General features: G+C 41.6%; 1 protein-coding gene across 4 annotated transcripts in view; it reads right to left on the bottom strand.

Moving 5' to 3' along the window:
• Positions 1-8,407, bottom strand: part of SPATA6 (spermatogenesis associated 6) — a 50,047-nt gene extending 41,640 nt beyond the window's left edge. For all 4 annotated transcript variants that reach the window (XM_075097671.1, XM_075097670.1, XM_075097672.1 and 1 more), the window contains exons 1-4: positions 8,198-8,407; positions 3,627-3,764; positions 2,035-2,083; positions 1,087-1,128 (exon numbers count right to left, since the gene is read on the bottom strand). In XM_075097671.1, coding sequence (XP_074953772.1) covers positions 1,087-1,128; positions 2,035-2,083; positions 3,627-3,764; positions 8,198-8,386 — 418 coding nt within the window. In that variant the 5' untranslated portion in view covers positions 8,387-8,407. The remainder of the gene's footprint in view (positions 1-1,086; positions 1,129-2,034; positions 2,084-3,626; positions 3,765-8,197) is intronic.
• Between the last annotated feature and the right edge of the window lie 8,932 nt (positions 8,408-17,339).

Genomic DNA, 17,339 nt, shown 5'->3' with positions numbered 1-17,339 from the left:
GCAATTCTTCAATAGTTTTCCTTTTTCTTTCCCTTCCATGTCACAGAAGAAATCAGTATTTTTTTTTTAATGACAGCCAATCCTTTATGAAAAACTGCATCAATCCATATTACAGAATAGTAATAGTAGTAGCAACAGTAGGCATAGTAGTAAGAAAGAAACACAAGAAAAAAAAAAAAACATTATCTCACGACTTTTTCACTATCCTGGTTTGCTACTTTTAAAAAAAAATTATTTTCTTTAGGGGAAAACCTTGAATGTATATTATAAAAAAATTTAAATCGTGCTATTGCAGTAATCTTGTCAGCTTATGTTGGGCCATATCACACCTCTCTCTGACCCATGAAATTAGATTCATTATCAGAGATCTTTTACCCTCCCACAACAAAAACCCACATTCAGTATGTTTCTTTAAGTAAATAGTCTGGTGAGCCACCTGAGAGAAGCAATCGTTTCCTTGAAAGTACTAAGGACGAGTGACAGAGAATGCTTTTAATACCACAGTTTCCAAATGAGTCCTCTTTAAAACTTGACTTTATTTCCAATAAAATGCAGATTTACATTATTCATGGGAACACTTGAATTTCATTAAAATAGATTTTTATAATCACACAAACCAATAACAGAAGTATGACAAATCGCTATTTATTATCTTCACATATCCCAAGAGACCTGTAATACTTGCAGTGAGAGTAACAGTTTTCCCAATGGTCACCATTAAAATGGAAAGAAGAAAGTGTCATTCTGAGAACAAGATTACGCACTCTGAAATTTCACAGACAGCTACTTTGCAAGTGAATTGTGATGCAGTTAATAAGTGTGCATAGGATGATTTCAGTTTATTTTCCATTTTTAAAGTGTTATCACTTTCCTAAGCCTGAGTATGGTACATTTCAATATTCAGTTAATATTCTCTTTCAAGAATTAGAGCCTCTTGATCTATTAACATTTTATATTCAGAGCTCCTGTTGAAGAGCTTGCTATGTTGTTTGTGTGTTGGAAGAAGTGATTGTGCTGTAATGGGCAATGTCCTCATGGAAATTCACCTATTAAACTGCATAATTTATGAAGAGACTGATACAATACCTGGAGGAACGAGCTGTATTAGTTCCAGTACTGCTGTGTTAACTAGAAAGGAAAAAAGTTTTTTCATGAGTTGAGTAAAAAAAAAACAAAACTGAAATGGAAAGTAATTCTCATAGTCAAAACCCAAGAAAAATGGCTCACTGATTTAAGCTTCACAGCACTGTACATAGCTACACTATTTCTACTACACCAACAATAAGAGAAAATTAAGAACAGCTTGCATAAATACCATGGATGAACACAATGGCATTAGCAGCGTACAAATGACAACTCTAAGTGTGACTTAGAACTTGGGAAGTTCTATCGGCTGCCAAGTTTGCTCTTTGAAGATAGCTTTTAATGAAGATGATGCAACTTTTGCCACTTTTTCAGGTTAACTCCCAGTGTGAGGGAGCATATTCCTGGAGTTTGAGTTCAGGGTCAGTGTTGTCTCACTACAACTGATTATGCTCCACATGTGGCAAGACATATAATTTTCTTAAAAAATGAAAAGAATAATTTTTTAAAAATCAAAGGTTTACACCTCTATTATTTGAAAATTAATCAAATAAATTATCAGATAAAGGAATCCATTACCTATGTGGGTAACCAGCTGGATTTCCCATTAATTATGACTTTTAACCCTTTTCCTGTTCTAAAGCATGTAGCATACATTTCTAGAGGCATTTTATTAGCTAACAGTATTTTGGGTAAGTTACTAGTAACCAAAAGACAGCAAAAAACCCCTGCCTGCACTGACAACAAATCTTCTATTCTGAAGACCCACTAGTGCTAGGGTCCTACTTATTCAGTACATGATATACTACATTGGTTACCCACTAGCCCTTCAGAGAACAGGCTCCTGACAGAAAAATGATCACATACTTTAAATCTCCAAAAAGTCTTTAGAGCCCAGGTATGCATAACATTAATGCATACAACACAGTACACATAAAAAGCAGAACCTACGTTCCAGCAACTCCACAAGGTCTCCAGGATCAACTATATCAGCAAATGCCTGGAAAAGAAATTAATAAATAATAACAATAGCACAGTCAAAGTCATCCAATTGCCCTCTGGGGAAAGAGAAGGGGGCGGGGGGTGGGGGGAATCAATATTCTTTCTTGTTTCAGATGGTTGCCAAGAGTCCTACCCCTACTGGAAGAAGAAAGGAAACTGAAATTATCATTTGGCACATGATCAAATTCATTGAAAGCTCACAGTTCTTGTCATATGCTTTCTAGCCATTCGGGGTTACCTCTCCATATTTAAATTTGCAGGTATTCTGAAGAGTTGAACATGTAGAGATAAGTATTGTCTGAGAAAATTTAAAGAGAGAAAGATAAATTGCTGAATGGACTAGAATTCTGATAGATGAAGAATATGGTTCTTTAATACATTCGTAATGCTTTAAGCTTCATTTTCATAGAAGTGACTATTCACGTAGAGAGTACTGTTCAGGGTTTATTTAATCTGAATCCCATGTGAATATATGGCAAGGAATAGGGGAGGATGCTGCACTGGATATCCAGCAGCTAATAGACTTCCCCTTAATTCTGTACAAAAGTCTCAGCAGATTGGTGTAGACCACTTCACTGTTCAAGGTACCAAACACTAGAGAATACCAAAGTACCAGTACTTCACCAGTATCTAGACCTATTCAATAGGTATTTGTAAGACGACAGATACTATTCTCAGCTTTCCTGTTCGCCTCTTTTGTAAGGGGATAGATCCTGGTGTCCTGGAGTTCCCCTAAGTAACAATGAAAACAGTAGTCAGTACATTTCCCTTAAGTAGTTTGTGGTATGTTTGCCTTTAAAGAGCTATGGTCTTTTTTTACTCTTCAATAGCTAGTGAAATTATCACTGTTTGTACCTTACCCAGATCACCAGAGCATCATCGATGTTTACTCAGTATGCTTTTCAAAGTGCTGGGGGATGCTTAAAGGAAAAGAACTAGAAAGGGCAAAGTATTATTATTCATAGGTAGTCAAGAGCTAGATCATATCTCTAAGATACTATGTTTCATTATCCCTGTGGTAGTAATAATGAAGCTAGCAGGGACTCAAAATATGTGATAAACAACTATAAATTATAAGGCCAGAGTACCAACCTGGGAATTCTAGTGACAAATCCTGAAAAAAGTATCTCAAAGGGAGAAAGATGACACCAAAAAGGCTTGAGCTGCTATTCTATCTTCCTACTAAATTAAGTTGACTCTCCTACATCTTACAGCCTTTGTTCTCTACCTTGCCATAATTTTTAGAACAACATTCAGTTCCTTCCAAGCCTGGAAAACAGACACTGAAAAAGTAAGTTCACAGAAGGAGGAACAAACACCTAAAAGGCCTCATCATACATTATAATCTTCAGTACGCATAATTCTAAAGTCACCGTGTGGATAATATAGGCACACACCTCCTTTGTGCTGAAGAGAAGCAGGAATTATAATGTTATGCCATCCTCAGCATGATTACTTGTGCTCAGGGGTTTTGCAGTGAGTTTTTGTGGAGTTTGGTATAGGGTTTATTTGGCTTGTATTAGCTCTTGACATTATCTTACCTTTTCAAATACTAGTTTTTCTTGAAATAAGAGTGGAAACGCTGCAGGGACACATTGAGTTTTTTTGTACTGTCCAAGTACAGAGACACTGAGATAAAGTTCCTCCTTGTCTTTCAGCAGCACTCCAGGGCAAGTTATCTGTAAGAGTAACACATTCATTAAACAAACTGAACTTTAGTTACAGAAGTAACATCTGGTTTCAAGATAAAAATTAAATGGTCAAGGCTGAAATGGTTGATTTCTGAGAGTCAGATTGTAACAGATTGGAGTGAAAAAATTTGTTTTCTAAAGTAATTCTGTTTGTACAGACTGACCAGGAAAAACAGTCACCATTTAAAAATAATCAGGACCAAATACTGTAAGTAAACATACTTCATTGTCTTCAACCAAAACTGAACCCTGGTATTCAAATCCCAGGTTAACACAGTTAAAGGCATGCACTGACTATATAAGAGTTAATCATCAAGAGTCACATCAGGTTCTACATGAAGAGTCATGTACAATGAAGTCTACGTGATGCCAAGACACAAAAACCCGCCCGAGTTTAAGCTAGCCACAGAGAGAATGAAGCTGATAAATGTACATGCTTAGATATCCATACTCTGTCCAGCCACCAAAAAGGCCAAGTTTATTTGCAAATATTATATTAACTTTGACTTCTAATATGTAAATGAGAAAAAGCAACTGTTGTTCTGGTACAATCAGACACATGGCACACAAAGTTTTATCTGAGAAGTTTGGCCACCTTGGAAGGTATTCACGGCAGGGAAGGTGCCTCATTAGGCTACCAGATACTGCCACTCATCTCAACTTTCTCTGGACAATTCTTATTCTTTAAGTTAGAAGAAGTTGGTATGGTTTTAAAACTTCCAATGAACATGTGATGGTCTCACTGGTGTTTTCACTGCAAGGATGTACACAACTCATTGCAAAACTACTTGCTATTTTCTCCAAGCCACATGGTTTTATTCTATTACCCAGACAGTGAATTGTCACCTTTCACTTGAGTTCTACTGCTCACTTTTTATCGCAGTATAATAAATATGAGGTTGTCTCTTCCAACATAAGGTTGCTGGAGAAAGTGTTCAGACTTTCAATTGCCAGGTAGAAAGACAAAGGACGAGAGTGACAGGAATTAAAATAAGTGCTTTGGTTACAGTCTCCGACTCCCAAATGAGCATCTTACTTGATAAATACTAACTGGATCTAAAAGAAAACCATATAAACAGCAGAAAAACAGCCTCAGGTGAAAGAAATAACAGAAACCAATGTGTGGTAGATCATTACAGAAACAGTATAAACTAAAAACCAGTTCTTCTACTCATAAATATCCAAGGAGGAAAAAAAGGGGGTTCTCTCCATGTAAATGAGGGCTTCAAATCAGCAAGAAAAGTGCCAGAATAATAGATACCCCAATTGAAACAGACTGTCAAGCATTAAACAGCTTGTATGACACTCGTGCAGTTTCAAGTGCAAATAGGAGTGAGTGAAAGAGACAGATTTAATTCATACAAGGCAAGATCGCCCAAACTACATACCACAAGTCATATTAGCTTAGTTCTTGCTTTTCTTCTTGACATTTTTGTAGAATTTACAATCATTTTTAGCTGAGGTTTTGTGCCTTTCACCTTAGAGAAGGCAACAAATATTTACCTATTTACTGAGATGAAAAGTGAAGAGGTTTGAAGACATTGGAGAGGGCAAAACTGTAAACAACAGGCACCATTTATTCTGGCTATCCTGTAAAAGAAAATAAATTCTTACAAATCAGCTTGTGGGACAAGATAGCACATGTGGAGACTTGTGCTTCTACTACCCTTGAGATAAACTGCACAATTCATTGCCTGGGCTGGAACACCAAATCTACATGTTCATGTAACTTTAAACTAGCTCCAAAAATGAATGACACATGTATATCTGCAGTTCATGAAATCTATTTTGTAATATGCGATGCATGGAGCTGCATAACACTCAGGAGACAAACTGAAGCTCTTATCTGACTGCAAACTGTTCAGGCAGGATGAGGGACCATTTTAAAAACTATAATAGTGTTACCTATGAATCAGCTAAGGAAAAGGGATATCAATGCTGCAAATAACTGCAGCTTTTCAGCCCAGGTTCTGAAAGAACGTAATTTTTCTAGATGAATCTATACATAACTAAAACCTATATTATGAAAACAAGGACAGTACCATCTGCTGAAAAATAACAAATGCAATGCCCATGTGAGGCAGAAAAAGAGATCTGAAAAATTATAATGCCATCAATCAGAAGTTTTAAATATGCAAAAGTAAAGAATAAAGATACGGAGGAAAACATGACCAGAAAAAAAGCCCAGAAGCGCATATTTTTTTAAAAATAGGTCAATCAAGCAAATCCTGATATCTTCTTGAAAGCCTATTTTCTGAACAAAGGATATCATATGGTGCCACATGAAAAATTATTACTTATGACATAGAAGATGGGAGTTAGTATGAAAGTCTTAAGATGGTACAGAACTCGTGAAAGGGTAGAATCAATAACATGCAACACTGGGAGGCATCAAGCTGAGGGTTACTATCAAAAATGCTCCTCCATGTATCCTGGAATCCATGTCTTTTAATATTTTTAATGACCCTTAAACAAGAAGTCAGAGAGTTCTCGTGAAATTTTTCCAATTAAAAATCAGAAATCATCAGAGGTCAACAAAAAGATACAGAAAAACCTGTGTGCGGGACCACAGTAATAGATATGAGATGCACCTACTGTGTATTAACAACAGTTTTTGCTTTCACTTGGGGGGCTAACCTTCAAAGCTGGCTGAGGGGAAGATGGTGACTGTGTTAATAAATGACAGCATAACTGCAGTGCAGCTGTGAAGAGACTAATATTAAGACATACAGGATGAATGTTGGACGACTTTTCCTCTGACATCACCTAAGGCAACAGCGAGACCCCATCTGGAATGCTGAATTGAATTCCGATCCTGATCAATGCAAATTGAAAGTGGAAGAGTTGAATCCATCCCTAAGCTGATCAGAAGACTGGTGAGCCTATCACACAAAATACTACCAAAAGAACCAGGCCTTTCTAACTGACAAAGATCAACTGTGAAATGACAGAACTGGTGCCCAAAAAATACATCAAAAGAGTAAATACCAAGGAAGGAAGAAAATTATTTAAGTGAAAGGCCAGTGTTGACATTTGTGGAAGAGTAGGGCATCAACTAGCCAGAAGGAAATTTAGGCTGGAAGGTTTTCAAAACATCATAGGAGTAAAATGCCAAAGTCGGCTCCAGTGGGGAAAAAAAGGCAAAACAAGTGGTTCAAAAACAGACTTATTAAAAGAATTATCTGAGAGAAATTATACAGCATGGCAGGTATATGACTGAAAGACCCACATGTGCTGAAAGGGGCAGTCAGATCTGTGTTGGAGATTTGTAGCCTTCAGAGCAGGGTGAATAACAAATACCTGACAACTGAGGAAGCCTGAGCCTGCAGGAACACCTTCCTTGTACTCTCTCCTGACACAGGAATAGCTCAGGGCAGTAGGAAAAGGAAAGCATGTCTGCTCCTTCCCAGGAACCAAGTGGACCTTTGCATTACGAAGGCAAACACTAACTGAGGAGACAGCGGAGCAACACCATTAGGGTGATACCTTAGCCATCTACATGTAAAAACTCACAGCTCTGTTTCAGAGGAGCTGTACAAGTTTGGGTACAAAGGTGGTTATGTAATCAGGAATACCAGGGCCATTTCCCAGTATGCACTTTCTAGATCTGCACTTGAACTTTTCGGATGGCACCTGGGGCCGCCTTTCAGCAACAATTATTCCAGCAGCACTTGCCCCATGAGGAGGCCTAACCTCAGTATTGCAGTGACCAGGGCCTCTGAAGCCAACAACTCCAGAGTAACAGAGCACGAACTACCTCAACTCCTCCTTAAAGCTTATCAGGATAATGATACAGACCCTTACTAGACTCCCACCTTGAACATAAGCAAAGAGCTCTGCGACATTCACAAGGAATTGCCTTAACGTGATCAACGTAAAAACTTTCCGCTTTCACACCTATTGACCTCAACCCCCCCATGTGACACCCAGGCACCTCAGAGCTGCCCAGTGCCACCTCCTGCCCCTCACAGGGACCTCATCGCTCACAGGGAGCAGACGCCACGTACAAGCTGTTTCCCCGGATTTCTTTTGCTCTGTTTTTCCAAGAGTGTTTTCCCACACCAGGCAGCTTTCCAAGAATCAGGGTCTCTTAAAAAAAAAAAAGCCTTTCCCACAGGAAAGCGAGAGCTGAGAAGGCGCACGGCTACTGCTAACACCAACCGGGGGGCACAGGGAGCGGCTGCCGGAGGACGCACACGCGCAAGGGGCAGAAGGTGCCCAGGGGCCGGCCCGAGCTGGAGTTCTAGAGGGAGGGCGGCCGCCCAGCGGGCAACAGGGCCCGCAGCAGCCTTCCGGAAGAGCCCCCGGGCCGGGAGAGCGGGGCGGCGGCTGATGGAGGGAAGCGGGGCGGAAAGCGGCGCCGGAAGGGCAACCCGCGGCTTCTCCTCCAGCTTGCGGCCCGCCGCGCCCCGGACACTCACCGAGCGGACATCCAGCTGCAGGACGCAGAGCAGCGCCTTCCGCGGCATGGGCGGGCGGGACGGAGCGGAGGCCCGCCGAGCTGGAGGCCCGCCGGCTCCCGGCCCGCTCCGGCTCAGCCGCGCCGCGGGGCCGACGCCGTTGTCACGGCAACCGGGGCGCTTCCGGCTCCCCCCGGCCGCGCTGCGCATGCGCACGCCAGCGCCGCTTCCCGCCCTTTCCGCAGTGCCGTGCTCCCTCCCCCGGCCCCTCCTCACCCGGCCGGCCGCCCCTCAGCGTTCGGGAGGGAACCGGCCAGGCTGCGGGAGCAGCGAGCTGGTGTGGGGCATCCGAAAGGGTGCGTGACGCACGGACGTGTCTGTATCTGCATGATTTCTTGGATCTTCTGCGGACAGGTGGCAAGAGAGCCTTCCCTTCGGAAAAGGGGGACACCAGCCAAGTTTTACACTGCTCCAGGGCTGAACAGCTGAATAGGAGTGAATATCCGTGCTTTCTTTTGTCTTTTTTTTCTTTTGAGGCATACTTGGATTTCACCTACGACCTGTTTTAGGCATGTGGGCCCTTTTGACTCTGAGGATCCTGTTCTAGTGTCCTCTGTGGGCGAGACACAGGGTGGACATGGCATGTTCTGCATGGTCCCATCTTCAGAGAATTGTCACCACACACACACCTGAAACTGCCTTTTCAGGCCTACTGTTCTGCTTTCACTACTAGACAAATTCAAATCTATGCCACTGATCTTGATCCCCATTATGACCACATCAAGGGTATTCCCCAACTTCTTTGCTAATAAGTTGTTCTCAGAGTATTTGCAGTCACGTATAACACCAAAATAATCTTGAGTTTCTTTTTTGGGAACTGCAATTCATTTCAACCTCAGTCTGAGGGGCTTTACTCTTTTAAATATTCTTTCCAAATTCACAAGTGCAGCTGTAGAGAGGGGAGGAAACTCAGTGCACTGTACTAATTGCTTCTAAAAGAGAGCAGTGGCTTAAATGTATAGAATCATTAAGGTTGGAAAAGACCTCTAGGATCATCAAGTCCAATCGTCAACCCCACACTACCACGTCTCCTAAACCATGCCCTGAAGTGCCACGTCTACACATATTTTAAATACTTCCAGGGATGGCGACTCTACCACCTCTCTGGGCAGCCTGTTCCAATGCCTGACCATGCTTTCAGTAAAGAAAATTTTCCTAATATCCAATCAAAACCTCCCCTGATGCAGCTTGAAGCCATTTTCTCTCGTTCTATTGCTAGTTGCTTGGGAGAAAAGACCAAAACCTGCCTCACTACAACCTCCATTCAGGTAGCTGTAGAGAGCGATAAGGTCTCCCCTCAGCCTCCTCTTGTCCCGACTAAACACCCTCAGCTCCCTCAGGCGCTTCTCATACGACTTGCTCTTTAGACCCTTCACTAACTTTGTTGCCCTTCTCTGGACACGCTGCAGCACCTCAATGTCCTTCTTGTACTGAGGGGCCCAAAACTGAGCACATCACTCAAGATGCAGCCTCACCAGTGCTGAGTACAGGGGCACCATCACTGCCCGGCTCCTGCTGGCCTCAATATTCCTGATACAAGCCAGGATGCTGTTGGCCCTCTTGGCCACCTGGGCACACTGCTGGCTCATGTTCAGCCAGCTGTCAACCAACATCCCCAGGTCCTTCTCTGCCAGGCAGCCCTCCAGCCACTCTTCCCCAAGCCTGTAGCGTTGCATGGGATTGTCGTGACCCAAGTGCAGGACCCGGCACATGGCCTTGTTCAACCTCATGCCATTGGCATCAGCCCATCGATCCAGCCTGTCCAGATCCCTCTGCAGAGCCTTCCTACCCTCGAGCAGACCAACACTTCCACCCAACTTGGTGTCATCTGTAAACTTACTGAGGGTGCACTCAATCCCCTCATCCAGATCACTGATAAAGATATTGAACAAGACTGGCCCCAACACTGAGCCCTGGGGAACCCCACTCATGACTGGCCACCACCTGGACTTAGCTCTGTTCACCACAACTCTCTGGGCTCGGCCATCCAGCCAGATTTTTACCCAGCAAAGAGTACATCCATGCAAGTCATGAGCCGCCAGCTTCTCTAGGAGGATGCTGTGGGAGACAGTCTCAAAGGCTTTACTAGAGTCCAGGTAGAAACATCCTCAGCCTTTCCCTTGTCCACTAGGCAGGTCACCCTGTCATAGAAGGATATCAGGTTGGTCAGGCAGGACCTGCCTTTCATGAAGCCGTGCTGGCTGGGCCTGATCCCCTCGTCGTCCTGCACAAGCTTGGTGAGCTCACTCAAGACGAACCGCACCATAACCTTCCCCGGTACTGAGGTCAAGCTGACAGGCCTGTAGTTCCCTGGATCTTCCTTCTGGCCCTTCTTGTGGATGGGTGTCACATCGGCAAGCCTCCAGTCATGTGGGACCTCCCCTGTTAACCAGGACTGCTGATAAATTATGATGCTTGGCGAGCTCCTCTGCCAGCTCCCTCTGTATGCTCGGGTGGATCCCATCCGGCCCCATAGACTTGTGAGTGTCCAGGTGGAGCATCAGGTCGTAAACTCCTTCCTCCTGGATTATGGGGGGTTTATTCTGCAATCCATGGATTGCTTTATTTTAATTTTACAATTTCAAAAAAAAATCATGCCAAGTGATCTAGAAAGCTAGTGCTAAGTGATCTGGAAAGCAAGAGCATTCTCAAAATATTTTGGTGTTTAATTTTTTTTTTTAAAAAAGGAATCTATGCAGACTTTTGTCTGCCAGTGCAGGCAAAAGTGATATCAACTATTACTAGTGATCTTTACTCCATCTATAAATTTCAATCTTTTAAAATAAATAAATGACTGGGAATGCAGGCCTTATTTTCATTAATGTGACTTCTGTAACAGCTGTAAGTTTTTTTGTCTTAGTAAAGGACAGGATTCTGTATTTAGGGCTTGGAAACCACTCATTTTTGAACTGCAGTCCTCTAATATATATACTAAGGAGGGGTTTACACTTGGATAAAGTAACTTTCTATGCATTATCAGTCTCAAGGTTATGAATAGCTTTCCAGAGTTAATGAGAAGAAAATTCTCAAAGATCCATAGCCTCAGATTGTAACAGTATTAAAATGGTTTATTGCTTATTTTCAGGTACCTTTTATATACATGCTTTTTAGAGGGATAAATAATGTGTTAAAGATTGTGAAGTATGAGATATTATGGTAAGTGTGGCCATATAAGAACAGAAAATAGATAAATGCTGAAATAAAAAATGGCATCATGTTTGTGATGAAAATTTAATATCCATGTGCAGTGCCCTGGAACAGAAGTACTTTATAACCCTTGAAAAAGGAGCACAAGGCAGGGCAGAAAGCTCCAAAGTGATAAGGCAGCCATGAATTTCAGTGCTTTTCTCTGGTAAACCTGGGAAAATCTGGGGTAGACTGGAGTGCTATGCACTCTGCACAGAGATGCTTCTCCATCCATCTGGCCTGCAGAGTTTCTGCCACTTCACCCTGCTGGGCCTTGAAAAGAAAGGCGGCTGCTGCGGTGTTTTTCCTGTCCAGCCCTTTCTGCAGCAGTGTGGGATCCATCTGGACCTTCTCATTATGATGAAGTGCGTGATTTAGTCTTATGTTTGCACTGCAGGAGCAATGATGCAGGGATTTGGGGGACAATGAGGGGAAACCCTGACTTTCAGCACAAATCCATTTGCTAATAAGCAAAACTGATAAGCAAAACCACAAAAAGTGCATGCTACTTTAATAGACCTGAGGTTTTAACTGCTATGAAGTTTCCCTGCTGTGAAAGCGCATGAATTCCTTTGCTTTTACAAAAGTAAATCTTCTTGTAATGCTACTTATACTTAGTTCCATGCAATAAAAGAGCCTGGATGACAGCTCTGCATTATGCTAAGGTTTCTGCAATCTCCTCCATTTAAAAGCTTCAACTTTTTCTGCCCTCCAGCCCCTCCAACATGCATGCTATGGAGGAGCCCTGGTATCATCAAAATACTCGATTCTGCTCTTATTTCTATCATTGCCAACCAGGAGTAACTGTCAAAAGAGAGAGGTTGCACTGGTTTAAAATAATTATCACAATAACTATACTGTATTGGCGCGGTGTGGCTGCGGGTCAGGCCTCAGGAGTTTCAATGTATTGGAATATGCTATAAAACGGGTAAAGTGCGAAAAATGGGAAGAGTCAGGTTTGCTAGCAGTGGATATTCTAACGTTTAGAATCTAAAAAATTACTGTGCATTAGACAGAATTAGATCAGGTAAGACTGGAGATCAGAGGCCAAGTCGAACAGCACTGAGTTTGTCAGAGATTCACTTTTGGCTAAGAAGCTAAGAATGGTTTTCTCCTTAAACTTAGGAAGCATTATGCTGGGTGCAAAGCAGCATTGCACAGTCATTCTGGCAGTAAGAATGGAGGAAATGAAGGAGCTTTCTCATTTTTCCACCTTCTCCTGCAGTTCTTATGAGTGCTGTCAGCGAGCCATGTCTGCCTACTTTAAGCCCCTAATGTTGACGGAGCAGCCAAAAGAGACCTTTCTCTTTCTGCACATTGAGCCCTTTATTTAGATATCATCACTGAGTATGATTGTCTTGTTATTAATAACTGTAGAGAATTCCAGGAAGACATCTGCTCAAATAGCAGCAACAAATTACGAGATATGGAAAGATTTCCATATTAGAAAAGGCAAACAAACAAAACATTAAGACTGTTTTACTTTGGAGAGGAGAAAAATAAGACGTAATACAAAAGAGGTACATAAGGGATCAAGTGATATGTAGAAATGGGTTCTTCTATTTACCCATGCCTATTTATCCTTTCAAAGGACACATGCAATGAAATTAAAAGACAACACAATCAAAACTGATAGAAGAAAGTACTTTAGATAGTGGCAGTCATTATCACAAGATACATTCAACTGTTCAAAGCAGAATCAGAGCGCTTTAGGGACCCCATAGGACACTCACTGCTAGCTTAAATGTGCAATTCACAAAAGTCAATTCCTGTGCAAAGAATCGTAGCTGAGGAAAACAGCCAGCAGAAGTTAAGACTAAACAATCCCAGAGCAGAGCTGGAAGAATTTTGTAATGTGAGAGATTCTAATAGGATCTAAGGGGACCAAAGTGAATTGCATTTACTGCAGACAGTAATGTAACAGGGAAGGTAAAGTGTTAGATTATTGATGAGGACAGAGGATGGAGATTACCTGAGGGTGTCAGCACACTCTTTGCAAAATACATTTTCATCTAATCTTTCTACTTTAAAGCAGGAAAAAAAAGTTGCCCAGGAGTTAGCATTCATTAATATCTATTGCTTTAGAAAAAGGCCACAATGATTTTGTCGATCCCATCTTATTGAGCATCTTGTTCTTTCCTAATGTGCAAGGACACAACTGGGCATATCTCTCAGGCTTCCTTGATGAACCTACAAGTTGCTACAGACAAAAGGCCACCTGGTCGTGTTGCTATGTAGGCGAAGCACCGACCTTTCTTCCCTGTGCCCTCCCAGTCTCACTAGTGCCTATGGAAGAGCATTTTTCACTACACATCTGGAGAAACTCAGTGCCTCTCTAACATTTCACCTTGGCTCAGCCCTGACAGAGCAATTCCTCTGTGTTGCTGCTAAGCCAATACTTGCTTTGGTGGATGTGACCATTAACTTCACTGATTCTTGATGTAAGTCATACCTGCAGCACAAAAAAAGGCAAGCTACCTAAAGACACTGAAGTTTTCTTAACTTAGCTGTTTTCCAGGTCTGCTAAATTCTTGCTTGACTGGCTGCAGGTGAAGAAGAAATCAAATCTGATTTGATTACAGCCACTAAAGGAATATTCCAGATCTTGAATTCAGTTGTAGTAATTGGAAACTTGCATTTTAAAGGAGTGATCTAAATTCATCTAAGAGATAACATCTATGAATACAGTCTTATGAATTCTCAAATGGTACAGATACAATCATCCAAGACAGCACTAGCTTTGTACCCCTATAAAGTTCCTGGGCTCTCCCTTATTCAGTTCAAAAGAGGTAACACTTTGTGTTTTACAATTTTAAAAAATTGTCTTAGATGGAGACATTGCCCCAGCAAAGTTTTTGCCTGAAATGAAATTCTTCTAACCAAGTTATAAACCCCTGAAAATAGGGGTTTATAATGGGACTGCTGATGGACCCTTAACAACAGCATTGTGAATGGCGCTGCTATAATTAATGATACTTCAGAAAGATTTATGGTCCTTAGACAGAGATAAAACAGAAATATCATTGCTTTTTTGCCTCCCATCATTTTATCCTCTATGAAATTTTATGTGAAATAAGTCAAATGAAAAATGTAAGCTCTTAATCTTTTCCCAGAGTCCTGTCTCTCACTTGATGAGCACTTCTGCAGAATAAATTAGAGCGTTTTATTCCTTATGCATGTACGGCTTTGTATTTAAAAGCAAAGAACATTGTCGGGTTGGCAAAGCAAGTCAAGATGATGGTCATGGAGGAAGGAGAAATTACCAACTGTTCTTGTCCACTCTTCTGCTGTCCCAGAGATGACAACTCTAGCCCTGCAGTAATTCAGAGCACCTGGCTTGGAAGTGTACAAAAGGGCACCTGCATTCTGCATTGGAGAACCTCTGCTAATGGGAAGTTAGCTGTGAGGGCTCTAGCTGCAGCAGCGACGGCACAGTGGCCTGCGCAGAAAGCTAGAAGCTGTGGCTTGATTACAGTGGATACGTACCTTTAAGTTGAAAAATGCAGGATACTAAATGAATCTGTAATACAACTGGGAAAGGCATAGCAAAAGGCAGTTGCTAGAAGCTAAAGCTAGCAAAAATTCAATTAGATATTGGGCATTATATGGTAACAGAGAAAGTGAGTAACCACTGGAACAAGCTATTGAAGGGAAAGTGAATTCTCCATCTTCTGACAATACTGAAGGAAAATGAGGAGCTGACACAAGAAATGCTTTTGTCAAAACAGAGCATATTTTATTCAAACAGAAAGAAAAGTGACAACAGTATTTAATGCTCAGTGATGTACAGGAGGCTACCCTAACAGTCTAACAGTGTGTTCTGTCTGTAAACATTGTGACTCTGTAAAGCCTGTTAAAAAAAGTAAATGGTAAAGTACTGCTTACTGAGGCAGAGAGCAGAGGAGAGGGCTCTGAACAATTCGCTTTGGAGCTTGTGCATTGCAGCACCTGGCATTGCCAAAGGAGGTGCCGGGAGGGCTGGCTTCTGAGGCTCTGAGGTCAAAGGCACAATGTAGCTCCAAGCTTGTCAGAGTTGTCTTAACTGAGCTACTTCTGAGCATGGCCAGGAACCGAGCATCAGACACAGGCTTCAGGGGGAAAAGCTTCTTCTCTGGGCAGCCAGGCTGAGGCACCAGCTGAATAGGGGCAGTTTTGGCATAAGCCGTCTGAAATGGCAGTTAAAACTCGAAATCCATCACATCCCATTATAGTCCTGGGCTCTGGCTTCTGTTAGCCTCATCCAGCTCAGATGGCATCTAGTTGCATGTTCTTCAGAAGCCTCTCTGCAGTGTGTCAGTCGTTTTGTCCCTCTGCCTATTAAAGTAGCAGTGTTTGAGCATCTTCTGTGTTAATTTGATTGACAACAGCAAAGGCACTAGAGACCCTCAAGGACTTTCTGGCTTACTTATTTTCCTGTTATAAATTGTAGCTTCTTGTTGTATTAGAGAGGAAAACTGAAATGCTTTCTTTAAATAATAGCTGAAGTTACCTGTCTGATAGGGAGCTCTGAGATCTATGCTCAAAATCCCCATAAGTTACAACATTGCTCCTTTAAAATTTCTCCAATCCATCAGGAACAGAGAGGGATTTTTTTTTTTTTACCACAACTTTTGGTTTTCAATGGAATTTACTCCGGAGGGCAGAACTTTTTTTTTTCACTGTAAGGAAGATTTGTAAAGGGGCAGGATTGTGGCTATTATTAGAGTCCTTCCTAAAGAAAATCATCAAATCCTTTACAGCACTAGGCAGATCTGGGCTAGAAAGTATAACAGGGTGGTATAGAGCAGCCCAGATAGCAACAGAGAGAAAATGGAGCAGGAAAAAAGGAGAAAATGGAAACCCAAAAAGAAGAGCAGATGCCAATTAGAATTCTTGCAGGCTGCAGCAAGGGGCGAATATAAAGAGCTGTAGGAAAAGAAAGGATAGAGTGGATTAGTGTTAATCACAGACATAGGAAAGTAGGAAAGGTTTTAAATGAGCTTTAAAAAGCAAAAATTGAGTTAGCAGCTTGGAAGAGAATTCCAACTGTAGGAGCAAAAATAAAATGTGGAATACCAGGAGATACATCTGAGTCCTAAGCAATTAACTTCTGAAGGTAATAAGGCATCTTTTGGAAGCGGAAGCTTCTCTATCTCTTTCTCTCTAAAGACAACGTGGTTTTCCTTATTCCAGCAAAAGGGTGCATTTAGTATTAGAAGAAAGTGACTCCCACCTGATTTTTTTTCACTGTCCTAATGGTATATACGTACAGCACCCTGTTATAGGAAAATTAAGCACTAAGGAACTAGAACTTGCTCAGTCTCAGGCAATAAATTTTCCCAGGCACATAGTCCAGATGAATTGCCTCTGGAGTTGGGTGAATGACACCAGGTGAGATTCTGGCACAGTATGGGACAGTGTTTGCATCGCAGTCATGAGTTGTCTGAAGACCTTGGGTTGACGATGAGTTCCAAACCCCACTAAAGCTGTTGCTGACTTCAGTAAACATCAGAGCAGGATGGCTGGACTGTGAGGGTAGGGGTTCTTCTTACAGCTCTGAGATATGAAACATCAATTAACATTTATATGCTGCCAATTTAACTAACTGTAAAATGAGGACAGTAATGCTTAGTCACTAAAAAAGAAAAAGAAAACAAAACAGGAAAAAGCCACCAATTATCTCTTCTTAGAAGCTGCACAATACTGCTGTTTAAAAATCCTGTTCTTATTTCTAGCTTTGGCTTTATCTGCAGTGTAAGAATAGCATGGTGTTTGAGTTTGGTTTTCTTTTACATATGAATCATCATTAAAGGTTAATGAGGAAACTAACACTATATGAAAAGGTTGTTTTCTCATTAGTTAAACACTTTCTTTTTAAAAACTATATATTCCTAGAATATTATGAATTTATTATTTGCTAAACAAAATCTTAATCAGT

This window comes from Phalacrocorax aristotelis, chromosome 6 (genome assembly GCF_949628215.1).
Source record: "Phalacrocorax aristotelis chromosome 6, bGulAri2.1, whole genome shotgun sequence".
NCBI lineage: Eukaryota > Metazoa > Chordata > Aves > Suliformes > Phalacrocoracidae > Phalacrocorax > Phalacrocorax aristotelis.
This window is presented reverse-complemented; position numbering and strand designations above follow the sequence as displayed.